This window comes from Aspergillus clavatus, genomic scaffold (genome assembly GCF_000002715.2).
Source record: "Aspergillus clavatus NRRL 1 1099423829794 genomic scaffold, whole genome shotgun sequence".
Lineage (NCBI taxonomy): Eukaryota > Fungi > Ascomycota > Eurotiomycetes > Eurotiales > Aspergillaceae > Aspergillus > Aspergillus clavatus.
Window position 1 is genome coordinate 178,023 of NW_001517105.1, and position 21,312 is coordinate 199,334.

Genomic DNA, 21,312 nt, shown 5'->3' on the forward strand with positions numbered 1-21,312 from the left:
CGGTGGTGTTTGGAGGCCAAATATGCGAATTTATGTTGGGACGCAGGAATGGGTTCATGAACGCCCCGAGGCGTCTGGAAAACTCAATAGCTTCTCCATGTGAGATATGAGTAATAGGTTGGAAGGTCTTTGCTTTGAGAATTCCATGAGATAGAGACATTGATCTATACGTATCTCTAAACCAGCTCGAGTATCATGTAGTATGTAGAGTCATTGCAAATTCCGATTGAATCTGCCACTCCATTGCCTAATAAGTCACAGACCCTGAAGGACATTCATCATCCCAGTGAAAGAAATAAAGCGTCCAAACGCCATGCCATGCTTTGCCCAACGATTTTAGAAACAATCCGTATCATTCTGATATCGGTGAGTTTCCAGCTCCTGACCCAAGTGAATCATTTTCTACTTCTCAAGAATGCAGCAACTTGCTCGTGCCTTGTGACAAAGAACATTCGTTTGCGGTCAGATTTCCAAACCAGGACGCCGATTTCTTCGGCATACCGACACGGAGCCTCGTATTCTGCAAGACTGACGAAATCCTTGAACAAGAATCCAGGGGTCGCTTTGACACGATCTCTTTCGAGCTGCCAGAGGCGGATCTGGTCGACAACAGTGGGTGGGAGAACGGACACCGGCATCCCGGCTTGGTTAGAAGTCGATCGGGATGCATTGTGCTTGCGCATCTGGGGGTGTGCATGTGTCGAGAGGTACGAGATAATCTGATCAGCGGTGATACCCATCTCGACTGCACGGCGGATGGACTGGCGAGTGATTTTGCCCGTGATCAAATTGGGGAAGCGGTATTTCAGGGTTGTAAAGAGTGCAATGAGAGAGATCTGGAGCGGCGAGGAGGTGTATGCGTACAGTCGGTAATTCGTTTCGATGATAATGAACCCAGAGCCCGCCTTATTCGAAGCTGTACCCGTAGGCCCAGATAGTGAACCGGCGATGGGATTGCTCAGAGCACTGGAATCAGAGGTCAAGGTGGTCGCGAGACGAGTGGGATAAAAATGTGTGGCCTCCGGTGATTCTTGGTAGACAATGCCAAAGTCGGCCAGGTCGGTCAGAGTGCGCAGTTGATTGGACGTCATCTGCTTCTTCTCATAGGATCTCCCAAGTTCAAGACTGCTCAGGAAGAACACAAATTTGAGAACCTCGACACTGTCCATGCCGATGGCCTCTGCACTCTCAACATAGAGAATGAGGATATGCCACACTTGCGTGCCAACATCTTGCAGGACAAAAGCGAATCCATCCTTGGTGATTTCCACCCGACGATCCCTGATTTCGACAAGATGGCCGGCCTGTAAAAGCTGCTTCACGCCCTTGCTCAAATTGACATCACGTTGCATACCCAAGCCACCTGTGCCCACCATGTATCCTAGGACCCCTTCCCATTGCCGTCTCGAGTACTCGTCTAAATCGGCTATCGATACCGCTGCCTCATCGGATACATTGGACACCACACCAAACGACTGAGTATGCTCGGCGCCGGTAAGAGCTTGTCGGAGCGAGGAAGCGAACTCTTTGGTGACCATGTACGCTCGCACGTTATCCGCAGTCATTGTGTTGGTCAAAATGTGCAGTCGGCCTAGCGTGGACAGCGCATTATCACGCTCCCTGGTCAGGTCAGAGACTATGCCCGTTAAATTCCAAAATTGGAGGATTAAAACACTCACTTCAGACTGTCCGGTTTGACCCATGTTTCCAGATCCGCTGCTGGAAGCGGATCTTTGAGGTAGAGAAGCGCCATCACAAAACATTTTGCTATCGTCTGTCAGAAGTTTCCCCTCAGTGATTTAGATGGGGGCAGCATACCCAAGTCAGGCAACATGCGCCTGAAGATCGCAAGAGCAGTGGATGGCTCCTGATAGAGCTTGATGAACACAGTCCCAGGCAAGCTCTCCAGGTAATCAAACGGACGGGATGGTGCCGCAGCCATTTTGCCTGCAGGACCAGAGGAAGAGTATTATCTCTGCAGCATCATCAAAGTAATGAAGAAGAAGAAGTCTCAAGGATGGAGACTGATAAGAATGACCAGTGAGTAATTCTCGTCCTGTGAGTACTCTGGTATGGTTGATGTAGAACCTGCAGCAAAGATAGTCCGGTGACCAGAGCGGCCACGGAGCGCAGTCGGCGATGACTTCACTGTTGAGCGCCGAGACTATGCGGTAGACTGATCTACATCTACTTGATATCAAGCTCCGCCGTGCAGCTTTCTTTCTTCTCACAGTTTATTTACAATGACAGCGTTGCGGTTTGTTAGATCAGTAAGTAAATCATTTATCTTATCAATTGCAGAAATTACTCTCATACTCATTGTCTCGTCTAGGTATGGGAGTCCTTTCGGGCTACTTCGGGCTTGGAGCCTCGGTAAGCATCACAAAGCTCACATTGAGGGAGGCTTTCAGGGCAACAATAGCTGATGACTGACGTCTATCTCACTGATAGTCTTCTAGATAATGTAGGGCACACTCTTGTCACTTCAATTCTGCGATTGTTTCATTGCGTCTACCCTAATATCGGCTGTCCAGGTCGGATGAATATATCGGGATATGCTAAGACTTCTTTCCAGCTTCGTGTAACTGCAGCACGGCCTGGAACTGTCAATTTTGAGCTCGACATTCAAAAGGAACACACAGTAAGACCTTCTATCAGGACCTGGCTGTTTTGATCACAATCCATTGACATTCTCACCAGAACCGCCTTAACATTCTACATGGAGGGACAATTGCCAGCATGGGTATTAGATTCCATGCGGGTTCATCACTTACCTTTGCCCTCTGACTGATGATGCCACCACAGTTGACCTTGGCGGCTCCTTAGCCGTGGCGTCTCGCGGGCTGTTCGCGACAGGCGTCTCCACCGATCTGAATGGTAAACCAGACCTCTGTCAATGAGCCGACTTTGAAGCCTGAGCAGACACTGACCCAGTGATTCCTAGTGACATATCTTAGCTCTGGTGGCAAGGTCGGCGACAAGATCCAAGCTGTATGTTTCTTTTCAAGCATCCTGAGTAGGTAAAGCATAGCGTGCAATCGCTGACTATCATACAGGAGGTCACATGCGACAAGTGTAAGTTACCTGATAAACCGAAGGACAAAGCTTCATTTGCCCATCAAATTTGGGAAATCCTTCGTCTAACCACTACTACAGTCGGTAAAACTTTAGCCTACACAAATATCAAGTTCATGAACTCCAATGGGGAGGTTTTTGCAAGAGGAAGCCACACGAAGTATGGAACTCCCTTCAAATCACACAAATCTCCCACAATACTGACGCCTCTTGCTGCCAGATACGTTGCTTTAGCCTGGAAGGACCCCAAGAACATCGTCGAGGAGCTCGGCGGCCGGAAACAATCATAGAAAATTGACTAAATCGTGTTCAATAGGTTCTTGCTGAAAGAGGTCAGACAGCCTTGTATATAGATACAGAGGGCCTGCCTCTGGCTAGTCCTTTGCGAGTTGTCTAGTTGAAGCCTGCTGATTTACTCGATGAAGCATCATGCCGCATGGCATTGTACAGAAATAGAGTTGGGGTTGTACATAAATGTCTTCTGCTGTCAAGTTCTATTTCAATATATGTATTGCCTAAGAACATGTAAAACAATCATTACAAGGCTGCCATTCTACTCGACCAAGAAACGAGATCATAATAGATGAATATCCGACGATTTTCTCTTCTTTGTCTTCTGCGGAAACAGACACAAGGGTTTGATGTACAGAAGTGGAACATAGGGACATAATTCTTGTGGCATTTAACCGAGCATTGACTATGCATAGAGGTCTATGTAGTGTTCATAATGGACAGATTCACATCAGCCCCTTTTTTTTTTTTACGAAGTATGATCATGAAGCGGATCCTCTTCTGGCTCATCGCCAGCCCCGAGCATGATTTCATCCTCGTCCAAAAGCCCGTCATCACCATCAGGCATAATTGTATCATCGACCACAATATCTTGATCGCCGCCCATGGCCTTGACCTTGGCCTGAGTCATTTCAAACACATATTGCCCAAGATGTTCGACTCCCTCCATCGGTGTGCCTTGCACATCGTCGTCCAGTAATCGCTTGGCCGGGAACATCTCACCCGTAGCCAGCGTGAGCTTGTCTGGACGCTGTAGAAGAAGATCGAATGCCGGCTTGAGCTCATAGCATGACTCGAATACCTCGCGACGACCAAGGATATAGAGACCCAGACGGGCACGAGAGAGGGCAACTGTGAGGCGGCGAACATCACGCAGATAGCCTACCGCGCGGGTTCTTGTGAGGGAAAGAATCACGTCTCGCAGCCAGAGTCAGCATCATCTGCGCAGGATATTCATGGGAAAGGATGTTCCAACTTACAATCATTCTGTTCACCCTGGTACTTATCCACAGTTGTCACAATCTTCGGCATGCCAAACAGGGCGTTCTTAGCACAGCGATGGGCAAGTACGTCTTTAATCAGGGCTGTTTGACCTGCGTACGTAGCAAGAATGGAGATTTTCGATGCTGGATACCCGAGAAGTCGCATGTATTGATAGATGGCAACAGCGTATTCGGCCTCTCCCAGATTTTGAATGAAATGGGGAGTGGGCTCTCTTTCTCCTGTGCCTTGATAATCCGGGACATTAATGAATTGGTAGTCATACTGGAATCCAGCGTTGGCCTGCCTGTATTCCTGAGCTGTCCGCACAACAGGCAAATCTCCAAGCTGCTGATAACGCCAGCGAAAGAGTTCTGCGATACTAGGACGTGCACGACCCTGCTGATCCAAAGTGATCACAGGGACGCCAAGCCGTACCAGACGGAGGAACAGACTCTGCTCGAAGTGTGCGTACTGCCGGAAAGCAAGGTTCTGGATGACAGGAGAGTTCTGGAGGTGATCACCACAGAGAACCATACGTTTCAGAGGAAGCTCGCCATTCTTTAAGTTCTGTAAGGCAGATGGTATGAAACTCTCAATCTCTGTGATTTGAGCAGCTTCTTCCATTATGACATTATCGTAATGGAAGCCTAAATCAGCAATTTCCTGACGACGCATGGCAGCATGTGTAGAAGTCATGGCAATAATCCTCGCTTCTTTCACCAGGAGGTAATTTGCCTTATCACGAGGCTGCCTCAGGATCTCAAAAGGGCGGATATCTTCCAATTCAGAGAAAATTTTGTTGATATGCCGCTGACAGCCCTCCGCCACATCCGATAATGTTTCCTTCGAGGCGGCTGGATTCAAAACAGGTTGTGGTGCATTCGAAAAATAAGCGTGGAATGGGAAAGAGGCAACGAGACTCTCAGTCGAGGTATCTTCGGCACGAGCATGATCCCAGAATTTCGCCCATGCAGGCTGGATGTAAACTGTGTTGAAATATCCGGCTGTCTCACACGAGTTACCGTGTGCTCCTTCCGCGCCAATCGATGCCGCTAACCTTGTAACTTCCCCGAGGAAGTAATTGCGGTTGTCAAGAAATGACTCGACCCGGCCATACTTGCTGTAACTGGTGTCTGTTTCCAGCTCTTCTTCACCATGACCTAGACGGAGAAGATGGCGCTCATCAATATCCAAAGCAACAATCTTCTGGAACAATTGATTTAGCGCCTGGTTACTGTGCGCGATTAGAAGCGTACGCTCATTTGGAAAGTCATGATAGATATTGTTGATGATCTGAGTTGCGACGTCCGTTTTGCCCGTTCCAGGAGGGCCAACAATCACAGTGAGTCCGGGTTGAGTCCCAGATGCGATAGCTCCCACCTGAGCTGGAGTGAAGCGTACGGAGTTGAGCTTGGGAGTATCGATAGGATAAGGGCCTGGGTTCGGCTGCTTGTATGTGGACACACGAATGACCTCTGCCGTCTTCCGCTCCTTTCCAACTTGATCTCTTCGGCGCTTCTTTGAGGGTGTCGCTGGAGGTGCCTTGGGAGACTGTTCGATATATTCAAGTACATAAGGAGGCACAAGGCTTGAAGCTTCAGCATTCGATGACTCAATGGTAGTTCCAGGGAAGCTTTCCACAAGGTGTTCCCAATTCAAGAAAGTATCCCGAAAATCGACTGATTTTAGCCGGTTTGCTAACTCAGTGTATCTGGCTCCAGCAGGATCTCCATATCCCAGGAAGATATCTTGGATCCAAGCGGGAAGGGCGACGTCAGAAACAATGAGTCTCTGCATATTTTGTAGTATCGATTTGAAATTATTCTCCCGTCCTTTCCTTCTGGCAATCACATTGATCAAAGGATAGATATCTTGCTTGCCGTGGGTAGTGCGATCTTTGTCAGCTTTGAAGGATGAAGGGTCTAGATTAAGCAATAATCTGCGAACGCGAGGTCGGGACTGATATCCATTCGTATGTCCTTTGGCTGGTTCACGAAGTGGGCGGCCCTGTTCATCAAGTACCTGGACTACCTCCGCGGTCCGAAGGTAGGTCAGACCTGGAGTCTCTGTCGGGCTATCCTGAAAACCGAACTTGTTCGTCACGCCAGGTTGAACGGCAAGAAGGAAGACAACATCATCTGGACGCAGGGATTCCCATTCCTTCCGAATGTGGTCCGCCAATCTGCCCACCTCAATTGCAATCTCAGCCCTGACATAGGCGGGATTCGCGGATCCAACTTTGGGAGGCGCAACTTCGATGATTGCTGGTTTTGAGATTGGAATTGCCATTCGAGAAAATCCGTCGAACGTCAATGTCTTGCCATCTCGGCTTGACCGGGGCTGCATCCGCTTAACAACCGCTTCCATATCTTTGCGAATCTGGAAGAAAGCTTCAGACCGATATAGAAGAAAGGAGCGCCAAAGGAAGTCGCCGAGGCTCAAATACTGGAGATTTAACTTTGGAATGGCAAGTGGTCGCGATCCGTCGTATGTTTCATTTCGCAACAAGGAAGGATCATAAAGATCCTTTTCGGTGGGCATGATACCAAGTCCAGACGCAGCCTCCTGAAATGGCGCCCTTCGCTCATAGAATGATAAGAGTGTCTCCAGATATAGATGTCGACTGGGCGTGATCTGAGATTGTTTCGGGTAATTTGTTCTGAATCCCAAGTGCATACAGAGAGACTCTAATTCGGAATCATCCAGAGCGCTCAACTGACCTTCCAGTTCCGAACGTTGCTCGATTGAGCCATAGTTTGACAGGGCAAGGATCATAAGCTTATCCTTGAAGTGCTTCATTGATACCCTCTGCAGATGTGCTAACTCTCGGCAATGAGCTTCATAGACTTCCTGAGGACTCTGAGAAGATCCTGTGTAGTCATCAATTGCAAACTCTGAGAAGTGCCTCAGAAGATTGAAGAAGTCGCGAAAGAGCGCATTTTCTGACGAGAGGTACATCTGTGAGAGGCGTATGATAGGGAGCAAGTTCAGATCCTTCAACATCGTGTTGACGTAGCGACGCGTGGGAAGCTGGCTTTCCAGATCGACCAGAAATTCTAGGAACCGTTCACAATAGTATAGGTTGGAAGACAATTCCTGTTCGGACCCATTCAACCGTCGCAGGAAGTCCAGAAGCATTGTGTACAGCCATGACCGTTCGAATCGCATCTTCGCCTTTGCTGCTTCATCTCCGGCCTCATATCGCTTTCCAGCTGCCCTCCATGCTTTTTTCAGGGCTGGACCCTTTGCAAGAATTTGATCCCTTGTTTCTTCGCTCGTGAGGTTATGCCAAATCGATATTGAGACCAGCGGGGCACACTCCTTCCGAATAAGAACATTTTCCAAGGATTGAAAGGCGCTAATGATGAAAGATAAAATCGAATGACGAGAAGAGGTAGGAAAGGAGTTATCGACGCTCATGGATAGAATCCGATGAAAAAGACTCGAGAAGTCATCTGGCCGGTCAGAGAACGTTTCTAGAGCTTATTAGCCTTCTAAAATACATTGCCAGCTCACAAGTACACAAACACACCCCATATCGGCAAATGCTCTCTTTGCTTGACGCTTACAATCAGAGCAATCAGGAGCACGTGGTAATTAGATGCATCTTCTGTGTACGTCGGCCAAAGAAACCTATGGGGTGATCAGCTAGTTGTACGGGAAAAAGAGTTCATGTAAAGATCACGAAGCGCACTTCTCCAATATGTTCAAATTCTCCAGCGTCAAGAGAGACCGAATGTTGAAGCCTTCAGCCTCTAGAGGATCCCATATATCTTTCTTGATGGCATCACGCTTGGCTTTGCGAACCTTCGACGTTCCCAGCCAGTGGGTTTTAGCCAACTGGACCCATGAGCTATCCTCACGGAAGTCCTCAACGGTTGGCCTAGAATCAAGGCCGTGCGCCATCGCCTGACGTGTCTGTAGGCCCATTCCTCGACGTTGAGGGCTGTTTTAAAAAAAAAGCACTGCAGGCGCAGGTCCAGTTTATCTGCGCAAGTGGTCTATCATGGGCCGAAAGACAAAGCTGCTGGCGCGCGTTTAGGTCTTGGCGGCTATTCAAAGCCCGCTCGCGGAGCCGCAATCCATTATCCGCAGCTCCTATCTCATCTCAATGATCAACATCGCGTCGATGAGCTTGTGAGGATGGCAGTTGCAGAATTAGAGGCGATGCGCGTCTACAGGGGATTGGTCAACAATCTCCTGGAACGAGCAGCGCAGGTCAAAGAAGATGGACAAATTAAGCCTCCATTGACAGAAGCTCACCTTGGTGAATCGATTTGGTCAACCCAAGGAGAAGACAAGCAAGAGGTGGAACAGGTGAGCCAACAGACACAATTTGCAGCAGTTGAACTTGCCTTCAGGGAAAAATTCTACAGTCTTCTGGTATGTTGCCTTGTATTGGATGTGATGGTTACAGCAAAGGATGAGCGTGAAGGTTTACTGATGCCACGGGATCTCCAGGCGATTACTTCAATTGACGAACCGTCTTTCATACAAATATGGAATCTACTTGATATTATTTCCATTTTCTCGGATAATGGTCAGCTTCTGGATTTAGCCATGGTTCGAGAATAAACAACTGACTACATACAGAGCAATGTGAGCCTGGCCTGATTTTCTGGCTCATTGAGGAGATGCTCGATAGTCAAACCATAGATGGCTGCCGGAAAGTCTTTGATTACTTGGAATCTCGACGTGAGCGGAACACGAAGGTATATCTATTCTCTAGCCACTTGGTTTTCTTCAGTCTAGATAAGCTAACGCCATCGAAAGAAACACTTCAAGCAGAAGAGTTTGATCATCCTAAGGTCCTGCAATGAATTGCTTCGAAGGCTATCTCGGGCGGAAGATACGGTTTTTTGCGGCCGTGTCTTTATATTCCTCTTCCAGAGTTTCCCACTTGGAGACAAAAGCGCCGTCAATCTCCGCGGTGAATACCACACTGAGAATGTGACTACATTCGACGAAACTGTGCAGTCAAATACCCAGGGCAATGACGATATGGATGTGGAGATGTCCGATGGAAAGCCAGCATTAGCGGCGCCTGAAGGCCAGGGTGCTGATAGGGAAAGTCAACCGCCGTCATCAGGTCGGGATTCCCAGACACCCGCGCCCGACCAAGCCAAGATTCCGAAACTTGTGGTCTCAGGGAATGAAGACAAGTCTACGGATAAGGACGTAGATCTAAGCACATTGTATCCCATGTTCTGGGGGCTGCAGGCTTACTTCTCTGCCCCAACGAAAGTATTCGACCCGCAACACTTCGCATCGTTCAAGAAAGGCCTCGAGAATACATTGACTGTTTTCAAAACCATCCGAACAGACCTCGAGAGTCAGAGTGCCAGCCGGACTGCGGAGGAAATCCGGAAATCCAACAAGCGGAAACGGACAACGGATGGTCAAGAAATTGCCAGCAGTTTCAACCCCAAATATCTGACAAGTCGGGATCTATTCGACCTCGAAGTACGTTTCCGAAAGTCGATTTTGTCCATTAGTCGTGCTAATTCCCGGCTACAGGTCAACGACACAGCTTTCAGAAGACATGTCCTTGTACAGGCTTTGATCCTTCTGGATTTCATGCTTTCGCTTACTCCCAAAGCAAAAGCGAAATTGGCTGATTTGACTAACAAATCCGTACTCTATGGCTTTGTCCTGAGTGAAGAAGATGTAAGCTACTCTACTTACTTTTATGGGTCATCTGCTGCCCTGTGCAGTAGCCCTGATTTTGGTTCATCATATTTTGAAGTCAAGACTGACTCTTCCCAGGCCAAATGGGCAAGCAGGATGAGAAAAGTGATTGAAGAATACCTTCAGGAGGGGGCAGGAGGCAAATTCTACTATCGCATGGTGGATACCGTTCTTTCAAGGGACAAGAATTGGGTACGCTGGAAAGCAGAGGGTTGTCCGCTCATTGAGAAGCCTGCAGTTTCGGTAACCGAATATCTCGGGGCGCGCGAGAATGCAACAAAGACATACGCAAATAAGCGCCTTCGCCCTTCTCCCATGGGCTCGTTGAATCTCAATTTTCTGACAGAAGCAGAATCATCGGTCAGTCTGGAAAGGCTCAAGGAACAGGAAAGGTTGGTACATAACACCACACAATTCCAGAATCTACAGGCTGACGCTTCCTCAAGATACACTGTCCCCGCCGCTGACTCATTCATGATGGGGCTCATGGACGATGAGCTGGATATAGACACTGCCCAGACAAAAGAAGACAGGGAAATGGCGATGCGAGCCAAGGCCAGCAAGACCTGGCGCATTCTACGACTTTCCGCCAAAGGCAAACTTGCAGCGTTTGACAAAATCGACGATGGCAAGAATTTGAAAGTTCTTTTTGAAACTCCTCCACCGCTTGAAGGCACATCCCAGGCCAACGAGCCATCTTCGCAGGCTTCAGAGGTACCAGGAAAGCCATCTGATGAACCCGAAGCTACCATACAAGAGCAAGATGATGGAACCGCCGAGAAGGATGCCGCGACCACGACCGAGCCTAGTTCTGGGAGTGAGAGTAATGAAGGGGTAGCTCTGGTGGGTATGCCGGCGACCTGATGAGAACCGCTCGCTTCAGCGTGTAAAGGGGCCCCCCTGAACAAACAACGCCCCACCAGTCGCAAGGCAAACCCACATTCACCAAATATCCGCGGTACACATTTATTTTTTGAGGCGTGCAGAATTATGACCATGGCTCGTGCGCAGTCTACGGTCACGTGACTCCTTCAATGATCATGCATTGTACCAAGCTCATTTGCACCTAATGGCGCAGCCAACATATTCTTATATGGGAAGACATGTGGCGAAGATCTCACACTTGGAATTTGAGAGAGGAAAAGAGGAGACTTGTAACCAATCTCCCCTAGATTCCCAAATCATGGATAATGTACTTCATGGCTGACTGGGGTTGTTGTTCGCCAACATGAAGTGGGCTCCCTCTGCTTTCCGTGCCTCTAAGCGCTGCCGTCAACCTGTAGGGAAGAACGAGTGGATGATGGAACAGAATACTGGAAGAGAAAAAAAAGTATCCCCACAGGAAGAAAGGGAGGGGGGAAAAAAATCAAGGAACTCAGGGAATACAAGAAATGTTGAGAAAAGTGACGACTACAGCGATGAGTCTTTTGAGATCTGACACTTCTCTTCAGCGGGGGAATCGTCTAGGCCCCAATATCGAACTAGATGATGTGTTGCATAATGGCCAGATGCTGGGAATGAACCGTGAAAGGACAGGATATTACATGGAGCACCGGAAATCGAAGGTGTCCAAGCACCCGCACCTTTACCACCAGCCAAACAGAGAATTTCTTGTGGTTTAAGGTGTGGAAGTGAGATCTGCATGTGGACACATTAGGACTGATGGCGACAAAGAACACCATCATTATCTTTTTGCTGGCATTTCCAGTTCTAGTCACCAAGACAACTTGATAAACTACGGATATAGGTCCGAATCCGGAAGGGGACCAGGGACTTTAATTACAACTCATCAAGATAGTGATGTTCCTGCGTCGGCGGATTCGCTACTACCTATCTTACTGTTCATCGCGCTAGATTATTCGAGACTTCGTGAAGTGCGCAATCGTAAAGATGACCAGAATCACCAACGAATTCTCTTTCTCCCCAATTCTGCCTTCTTCTTTTTCTCGACTATCTATCTCCAGTATGAAGAGAAATGCGGTTCTAAGCCGGCTTCTGTACTTTCGCTAGCGATTTCAGTGATGCCGTTGGGCTAATGAAGTATCGGTTGTTACCGTATTTCACAATAATAATGATACCTAAGGAAGCAGCCGTAATAACCTTGTTCATCGGATAAGGCCCATCGTATAAACTATGGATCAGGACTGGACACCTGGGACTTGTGGATAGGAAAACGAGGCCAGGACTCCGCGCTCAATCCAGACTGAAGTATCGATTCTGTACGAATAATGGAATATCGATTATTGGATATTACATAGTAACCTATGAAATCCAGGTTGCATACGATTTAATCTTAAGCATCCAACCCCGGAGTTCTATCGGAGTCATGTATCAAATATTGGTTGTAACTTGTGTCTGCTAGATAATCAGGTATGAATCTCGTGGTAGGTTTTATCAGAAGAGAATGTTGCAAGCACCTCGGTTCAGCAAGCCGAAAACCTGCAGAAATGTTTCATTCGACGAGGGCTTTGATTACTTCGATCCCTAGAAGTGGAAACCATGAGAGGAGGTCAAGTCATGTTGAAGTTAACACTCAACAAACCATGGGAATGTCCTTGTCAAGCTATCGGGCTTAAGAGTTGAGAATGTTTCAGTTTCACTTCGTCAAGGACTCGCACAGACCACTATCCCTGTTGTTATGCAACAGTGAAGGTGTTGATGTTTTTGATGGATCTATCACTAGTTATCGGACCCTCACACAGTTTCTTCCCTACCCTGACTTCTATGCGGGATATACAGGAGTGCTGAAGTCCCTTTCTACCTGACGGATGCCAAATAAGTAACATCTCATTACCACTATTACTGAACGGATGCTCCTCATGGTATTGCCCTGCTTCGTACTGTGATATGTCAGGTCTTAGTAATTCAATCTGCTACACGATCGGCCTTGATACCTTGATCGAATCGATTCCGGAATCAGCTTCCCCGCACCGTTGCTGCTTCTACTACTAGACATGTGAGGAGTGACACTGATGAATGGATTTGTTACAGAGTGTCTATCTACTCCGTATCTGAGGTGAGATGGATACTGGCAACTTGTATGATTGTGGTCAGTGGTGCTTTATCCATCGATCCACTTGCCCTGTAACTATCGAGTGTCAATAGTCAATACTGATAGTGATCGACAGTCAACCTTGATGGACAGATGGAGCTACTTCGTCTGCTTCGAGAATCATGCCATATCCATCTCCACCAGCCTACCAGGGAGATCTTGTGGCACTGTGGTATCTATTATCCGCCAAATTCCAAAACGATGTACTTCCGCACGATCCCTACGTACTTAGGAAAAGTCAGTCTATGGAGCTACGGCGTCCTCCCAAACGGAAACACGGCATTCGCAGTTTAGAGCTTCCCTGAAGGAAGGAGAGGAATGAGCCACGAGGATAAAGTCAAGGGACTGAAGGCAGGAATGGAAGTGTCGCCGGGATCCCAGGTGATAACTCCGGGGCTTTGCTCCATCGCTTCTGGCCTGACGAGCGCCCCTTGTCAAGAACAAGGTTAAAGGATTTCTTTTTTTTTTTTTTCAAGCGAATCCACACTCCCCTCCGGTCGCGGTATGAACCTCCCTCCCTCTCCAAAATCAACAACAGCTGATCCAAAAGAGGCCGTGAAACGGTGAAAAACGGAAGTGAGACTAGTCAATCCACCTCCGTACCTAGATAACTTTAGTTAACGACTGCCGCTCCATTACTGCCACTGCTTAGCGGTTACATCCTACTACTAGTTCCAAAGTCAACTGTGTACGGAGTAGATGTTGAAGCCAGAGAGCATCGTTCGATGAGAATCATTCGAGAACTGGATCCTCTCTCTGACTGGTTGATTGCGGTGGAAGAATCCTCCGCTGTCCTGGGCTGATCTGGAGAATTGGGAGGGAACTTGCGCGATTAGTCGCCTCTGTGATGGTATTATTCCCTTCTAATCTTTTTAAGGCCAACTGAGAAAACCAAATCTACTCTTCGATTAATCACAAGACGAGGTTATTTTGAGGTACTATATCCTAGAACTTCTATCTGAGTATCCGGATATGCGCGACACTGTCTGCTCATGTTTCTCTCCACAAAATCTTCAGACATCTTGACCTTTTCCTCACTTCCTTCTGATACCTCGGCTGTTGTGAAAAAACAAGCCACACCGTTTTGGGAGACCACAAGTATCTTTAGCCTGATGTATGTATGGTGTTGCATATTTCTTGCAACAGCGAATCTCGCTTAGAACCATGCTGCATGGTAAGATTCTTAGAATGCATATCATTCCTCTTCTCTTTTTCTTTTTTTTTTCTCTTTTTTTCCCCCTCCATCCAATCCTGTGAATACTCATCCCTGTCATATCCCCCTCGACCATCATTTTGCACTCAGGAAGTCCCCAATTATCCCTGTTCCTGTCTCAATAATGATCATGTTAGTCTGGTACGTTGAAGGTGGCAGACTCACACTCACTCCGCTGCTTGTCTCCACTTCCGGAAGAGCCCACCTTTTTTTTTCCACTAGCTGTTTCTCTCTCTCGTCTCTCCTTCAACCATCATCCACTCGGAAATTATTCTGATCAACCATCAAGACTCTCAGATCTCATGCTGATTATTGCTGATTTATTGAAGCTCATCTATCGACATCTATATCTAGATGATGAACAGTGACAATCAGCCCTTTAGACTACTATATAATACATCGCCCTACCGTTATGCAACCTGATAGATACTCTCTACTCTTCTGTAACTACAAATAATAATGATGATATTCAATCATTACCGTTCGAATCCTCTCCAGTACAGAGTCAAAAAAGTTTCCTTCAGCCATTCGGGAAGAATTAGGTTTGAACCTTCCAGCAGACTTCTTCTTCCTCTCTGTCTTCTTCTCATGTTTTGAAAGATCCGGCCCCCTGGATGGGCGTGACCCGGCTGTTTCATGAATTCTCCTGGCGGAGATTATCATCTCGCTTTTCTCATCCAACCAGTCCACTCCTCTTCTTTAGGTAGTTCCCTTAAGATTCCCAGAGAATCGAAGGACCATGGTGGAAAGAGCAGGCGCATCGAGGTAGGAATCCATCACCATAAATGGCCACGGTTGAAAGTTGAAACCGTTTCTTGTCTCGGCTGGGGTACCATTTCAGTTAGCGTACTCCGTCTGGTATTTGCATGAATTATTATTGTTCTCTTCCCCTCCTCGCTCTTTTGTTCTTTTATTTTCGTAGCTGGTCGGCTTGTCCTGGCCGCTAGCCTGGCGCATGGTCCGCCTGGTGGTCATTCCTGCAGCGGCTTCTGCCCGCTAGTTGTTGCATGGGCTGTTAAATGATGAATCAGAATCATCGAAGGTGTGGACGACCCTGGTCAAGTCGTCGGTTCCGTCGGGCACAACTATTCCTGGTCAAAGGGATCTTGTTTGATGATTCTCCGCGAATTCCACCTACGCAGGCCGCCGGCTATACTGAGATAGGTTACTGGATTCAGCGGTTCGGTCAATAATGCCTGGAGTACTGGAGTGCCGTCACTGTCAGTTCAGGCGAAATGCATGTGCGCGCGAATGCCACCCCTCGTTCCCTTGATAGCTCGGATCCCTTCTGCCTGTGAAAAGTGAAGGATGAAGAGCTGCTTCTTTTTTTCAGCGCGTATAATACAGCATCTATCGTGTCCTGAGTGGTAGTACAAGCGGCTTTGCTTCAAACGCATTTCCCTTCTATGGAACAGAACTTTGGCATCAGTTCCTGTATAAGAAAATATTGCAGCTCGGCATAGCTCTCTCCTTGCGATTGCCATCAACTCAATCAATAGGCTCTCCTCCCTTGTGTTCCTCGGTTCCACGCCAAGAAGGACAAGAAGGAAGAGGAAAACAAAGTAAAAAGAAAAGACGGGAAAATAAATAATGGAAAACAGAAAAAAGAAAAAAGAAAATAACAACCAAACTAACGAATGCACTCCGTATCCTGGATCTCCTCGCTTCCAGTCTTCCAGACTCCAGAGTCTCCCAGGCGGGCCATTCGTGATCGAGTATTGGATCATCGCGGCCGCCCCGGGTGTCCGGCGGCTTATGGAGCCAACCCTTCGCTAGCGTCGTCGGTATATCTCCCACACCGTCTGCCAATAACACTGTGTCCTTATGATTTATTTTTATTTTTATTCCTCTTTGAGGGTCGTTGATGCCTTGAGGAAAAAGGCTCAGTCCAGTACGGAGTACGGCATGGAGACCGTAGTGGTGTCCCTGCAGGAGAACTACTACTATGTAAGATTCCGCGGCATAAGTGCTACGGTATGGGTTGTCCGCAGGCAAAGAAAGACTGAACTTAGGGTCTATTTACCCTTTTCCGAGAAGAGTTGGCTGGGGAAAGCGCATCGTAATTCGTATGTACCTGACTCTAGAGTCTAAGACTACGGAGTAAGTAAGAAGACCATCCTGTGGCCAGCTCCACGTTGGAAAATTTCCAGTGGTCAGATCGCTGATCGATAGTTAAGTTAAATGGAGTGAATACTACTCTGTAGTTGGTTCTCCTACAGAGACATCTCGCTGGACTCTGAAATCTGAATCCTGCCAGTTTGAAGAGTAGCTTATGAGGCTTGCATCTAGTTTTGATTGACTCGGTATGATACTATCAAGTACTACTCCTACTGACCATCGACCTTGGACTACTATCTAGCGCAGAGTAGAGTAGCACTACCACACAGTAGTACCTACCTAGTCCATGTTCCATCCTGAGTCGTCACTGTTTCCCGTTAACCTTGGTATTGTTCATATTATCCCCTCTATTTATTTATTTATTTCTTTTTTTGTTATTATTATTATTATTATTATTATTATTTTTTTTTTTTTTCACCCTTCCCTCTTTCGCTTATTTAGGCTGGCTGTCACAGTCTGATGATCTTGTCATCTTTGAGGGTCCTTGGCATGAGTCGCCAGGCCCAACTTCAGACTGTTTGGATTTGCCACCATCGACAGAGCCCTGACTTGCTGGAACATCCTCACATCCGTTCTATGATTCTCTCGGTGGTCAGGAATCATGGCAGCATCCTTGACACGCGAGATCTGAGCGGTGGAAAGGTCGAGTACGCACGGCGTAGTATCTTTCAATCTTCAACATCATTGGAAGGCGAAAAGGCCACAACCTTGCAATCCTCCTAGTCGTGGTATTCGCCCGCTTAGTACGCGATACTTTACAGCATCACCGAGTCTTGAACTGGGAGATTACTCCGTCCCCAGTCAGTCAGTATGGTCTAACTAACTAACTAACTCACTAACTCATTCTCACTATCTACTCACAAGTCATTGCTTTGCCGCCACTACTTCGTCCTGTTCCTCTGCCTCTCTGGATCTAGTAGTTTGCCTCTTTCCCCTCCTCCCCCCCCTTCTGGTCCACCTCCATCTTGTCACCGTTTTCTTCTTTTGGCCGCTTGTAACCTCAGAGTCTATCCGGATGCTTAGATCTGGACCCGGGTCTCTTGACTGGACAACCAGTGATTTCCACAGAGAGGATAGAATGGAAATGGTAACAGTAGTATGGAGTCATGGACATGATCTTCCGTATGGTCCAAGATGTCCATCTCCCCAACTATCAAGCTGTGGCCCGTCCTTCTTTCTTAGAGTTATTTGGAAAATGATCTTATTTTCTGCCCTTTCTTTTTATTTATTATTTATTATTATTTTTTATGTCTTTTTCCCCCCTATATATTTTTGGTTTTTACTGCACTTTATGATGCTCTTGTTTTCACATTAGTTAGATAGTTTACAGGGAATTCATTCAATCTTAATTCTCTATAATACCTCATGGTCTATCCGGGTGTGCATCACCTGCCTGTCATCTTATACCTCAAATCCCCCCCAGAGACAGACAGACAGACACCCTCCGTTCTCCACCCTCGTTCGTCACAAGCAACCGACTTATCTGGCTGACTTTCCAACGAGCGAGGAGAGACAGACACTGATCCGACTATTTTCCCCCCCGTTCATCTGCATCGCGAGTCGACTACAGTACTAGCATCGTCTTCGATCCAGGCCAGAAACACTGGAACCACTTCTCCGGTGGATCACTTTCGGACTCGAATAAGGCCTTGGTCTAATCTCCCAGACTTCCCAGTCGTCCCAGGATCCTATCATCATTCATCACACTTTTAGTTCTATTTAGTTGGTCTCTTCGGTTCATTTCCACTTGTGTTGGTTTCGTCTGTTTCCTGCTTGGCTATCATCTATGCATTGCTTGCTAGAATCACTTTAATATCCTCCATACCCTCTAACTATCTACCCACGGTCTGGTTACCTCCTCCGCCCCTCCCCACGGCCCTGCCTAGGACCCATTTGCGGATCTTCCTCCATTCCATCTTGCTTTCGAGCTCGGGTCTCAGCCCCTCACGCCATATTCCACCTTCTCCTTTATCGTTCTGGAAGGAAGCCCGCGAGAAGACCAAAGACAACGGAGACTAAGAGGAGAGGCACCCGTGAGACAACAGTCCTTCTTGACTTATCACCGTGGTGCTCCTTAATCACGGCGATCTCTGCTCTACTTGCGTTTCGTTTGACGCGCGCTGGGCATCTCCTGCGGGAGCCACAAGGAACTCGATCATAGTACACAGTATTACATCCCCTAAATCAACCATCGCTTCCCCTAACGCTTGCCTGTGATTTGCCTGACGGACCCGGCTCGGAGATCCTGAGCTTCTTCAGCAAGCGCCCGGACATTATTCCTGTTAGACCCACCCGGTGCTCGGTTGATCCGTTTTCAAGGTCCTGGTCCTGCAGGATATTCTTCCTCTGTTCTAAGGCCTATTTGTTCCCCAAACTTCTGTTCAAAGGGGAATTTTTGCCTGGCTGGCCCGTCCTCAACAGCAGGATTTGCTCAAAGTGCATCTAGCACCTTTCTACCATGTCAATCAGTGGCCCTTGTGTCTGGTTGTCCTCGTTGTCGCCTCCGGCTACATCCCACCTGTCTGCAATCACAAACCATCTACCATCAGCTGCCTGGAATAGCGATCAGGCCCTTCTGCGGTCAAGGGGAAGCCTACCGAGGTTACCTTATCCGGGGGAGAAGGGAGGCGATTCGACTCCGAAGCAGACCGTCGAGATGCAACCGATTGCGGCGCTGAAGGCTGAGAATGCCTTCACAGCTGCCGAGTCTACAGGCTCGTCCAGCCATGGTCGGTATCCTGTGGCAGAGATGCCTCCCAAGGGAACCGACAACAGGAACACAGACGAGACGCTCTCACGAATGAGACTGGATAAGCTGAACCATAGCGAGCCTCATCTTCCTGAAACATCACGGCCGGCCAGCCCCTCTGCTCAGAGAATATCGACCCCGGAAACGAGAAAGCGACCCCAGGAGGAGTCACAAGGAGACGAGCAGGAGAACGGTGATATAATGACCCACTCATCGGACGAGGGTGGCGACCAGAAGCATTCCTCGGATGCCAAAAACGACAAAAAGAAGATGAAGCGATTTCGGTGAGTCCGAGATCATCTCTGGCTTCTAGCACATCTTATGGGGTTCGAGCAAATACTGATGAAGCTGGCACAGTTTGACACATAACCAAACGCGGTTTTTAATGAGCGAATTCACCCGTCAAGCGCACCCCGATGCTGCTCATCGAGAGCGATTATCAAGGGAGATCCCTGGACTGACTCCCCGTCAAGTACAGGTCTGGTTTCAGAACCGGTATGCTTTATCCCGAAAGAGATTTCCCGTCAATCCCCGCGATTCACTAACGGTTGATGTGTTTCAGGCGGGCCAAGCTCAAGCGACTTACGAGCAACGATCGGGAAAGGATGCTGAAGTCTCGGGCCTTACCCGACGATTTTGATACAACCCAGGTTCTTCGCACTCCATTTGATGGTAAAGCATCATCCGAGGCATCTGTTGCGTCACCCCGAAACTACATGACACCTCATACGGACTCTAATTCTCTGAAGATGCTCCTCACGGATGGATTGCAGCGCATCAACGACGACGACTATGTGGTTTCTCCACTGAGCTCGACATCCACGCCGGGTAACTGTTTCTCTTCGGCTGGCCCCGACAGAAACCCCGATCATTTCCCTCAACCGCTTGCTCGGCCAGCACCCGGAATCCTTCCCGAGTTACAAAGAAGCAGCCGTGGCGCCTTCCCCTTTCCTCGATCGAGCAGCTTCTCTGAGGCATCTTTCAACACAGGATTGCATCTGCCAAATCGGTTCGCGAGGCCGGGAGCCGAACCCTTGAATCACCCCAGTATGTCATATGCGCGACGGCCAATGGAATACAGCATTTCCAGACCGGGTACTGGCATGGTCGTCGGGTATGATAATTCTCGAGCAATGGAAGGCTCGGTTTCTCCAACCGGGCAGCAGGAACAGTCTGCTGTGCCTTACAATGTCGAACACCACCGTACGGCTCTCCCCACCTTCCTTGTCCCCCATCCCTTGGTTTTGACGTGCAGACACTAATCGACATCAAATAGACCAACAACTCCCCCATTATCAAACCCCCCTGACTATGCCCGTCCCCAAAGCTTTTGGTGGCATCGACCTGAACTCACATATGCAACCGCGACATATGCCATCTTTACACTCAATACCGGTGTCCGAAGCCCCTGATTACCGACCCTACTCCTACGAGCACCATCCGTACGGCATGCAGACGGGGATACCTTACTCGCAAGCTAATGCCTCGAGCATGAGCCTTCCTGCCACCTTTCCACCCGAAACAGGGAGCGCCGCTCCCACTGCTGCGACCGCCGAAGACCGAATCGGCCACGCTCCACAGATCTTGGATCCTTTGAGGGCCAAGTTTGGCAACCCGTCCTACGACTATGCCAGTTACATGTGATACGGTCAAAAATTCCGAATCTCGCCTCACCTCACCTCGCGCTCGACCATCCTCAATATTGACCATCGTATTTTCCGGCTTGACATGATGGACAACAAAGATTTGACCCAACAGCTTAATTGTTCATAATTTCCGACACCGCTTCGTACATTTTTTTCGTTTCTATTGTGGATATATTAAAGATTGGGGGGCCATGGAGTTCGCTGTATGCTTGTTCTTGTTCATGGTGCTATTCATTTATTACTTTCTCGTCCCTTTTCTGATCGACTGTGCCTGTGCGTACATTATTCCGGTTTCCACGGAAGGAAACTGTTTTGCATCGAGCTTTTGTTATTCGAGGGTGGAATCATTGCATAGCGTTTTTCTCTCTTCTGCGTTTTTGTTTTTTTTGACAGGAAGTTCCATCGAGAGGACTCCTCGCAATCCTTAGACCCTCACGTCTACCCCCTGGCCAGTATAACAATCTCACTTGACGAGTTTACTGGAAGGCCTGTATTA

General features: G+C 48.1%; 5 protein-coding genes across 5 annotated transcripts, besides 3 other annotated features; 3 read left to right on the forward strand and 2 right to left on the reverse strand.

The window, feature by feature from the left end:
- Positions 1-395: 395 nt before the first annotated feature.
- ACLA_054010 (TFIIH/NER complex subunit TFB2) lies at positions 396-1,942 on the reverse strand (the record flags this gene model as incomplete). Its single annotated transcript, XM_001274780.1, has 3 exons — positions 396-1,620; positions 1,680-1,767; positions 1,819-1,942. 3 exons carry the CDS (start codon positions 1,940-1,942, stop codon positions 396-398), a joined length of 1,437 nt encoding a protein of 478 aa, XP_001274781.1.
- A 797-nt stretch (positions 1,943-2,739) lies between these two features.
- ACLA_054020 (PaaI family thioesterase) lies at positions 2,740-3,365 on the forward strand (the record flags this gene model as incomplete). The annotated part of the gene is made up of 5 exons (XM_001274781.1): positions 2,740-2,743; positions 2,806-2,877; positions 2,945-2,991; positions 3,057-3,075; positions 3,157-3,365. 5 exons carry the CDS (start codon positions 2,740-2,742, stop codon positions 3,363-3,365), a joined length of 351 nt encoding a protein of 116 aa, XP_001274782.1.
- A 470-nt stretch (positions 3,366-3,835) lies between these two features.
- Positions 3,836-8,280, reverse strand: ACLA_054030 (RNA helicase aquarius; the record flags this gene model as incomplete). Its single annotated transcript, XM_001274782.1, has 4 exons — positions 3,836-4,284; positions 4,347-7,826; positions 7,883-7,983; positions 8,045-8,280. 4 exons carry the CDS (start codon positions 8,278-8,280, stop codon positions 3,836-3,838), a joined length of 4,266 nt encoding a protein of 1,421 aa, XP_001274783.1.
- Positions 8,281-8,493: 213 nt separating this feature from the next.
- ACLA_054040 (THO complex subunit THO1/HPR1) lies at positions 8,494-10,902 on the forward strand (the record flags this gene model as incomplete). Its single annotated transcript, XM_001274783.1, has 7 exons — positions 8,494-8,733; positions 8,812-8,890; positions 8,944-9,062; positions 9,124-9,813; positions 9,868-10,017; positions 10,117-10,430; positions 10,485-10,902. The coding sequence occupies 7 exons, from the start codon at positions 8,494-8,496 to the stop codon at positions 10,900-10,902; spliced, it is 2,010 nt and encodes a 669-aa protein (XP_001274784.1).
- Positions 10,903-16,792: 5,890 nt separating this feature from the next.
- Positions 16,793-16,824: a microsatellite.
- Positions 16,796-16,823: a microsatellite.
- Positions 16,825-17,236: 412 nt separating the features above from the next.
- Positions 17,237-17,262: a microsatellite.
- A 1,617-nt stretch (positions 17,263-18,879) lies between these two features.
- Positions 18,880-20,814, forward strand: ACLA_054050 (homeobox domain-containing protein; the record flags this gene model as incomplete). The annotated part of the gene is made up of 4 exons (XM_001274784.1): positions 18,880-19,454; positions 19,528-19,665; positions 19,733-20,373; positions 20,447-20,814. 4 exons carry the CDS (start codon positions 18,880-18,882, stop codon positions 20,812-20,814), a joined length of 1,722 nt encoding a protein of 573 aa, XP_001274785.1.
- Positions 20,815-21,312: the final 498 nt, after the last annotated feature.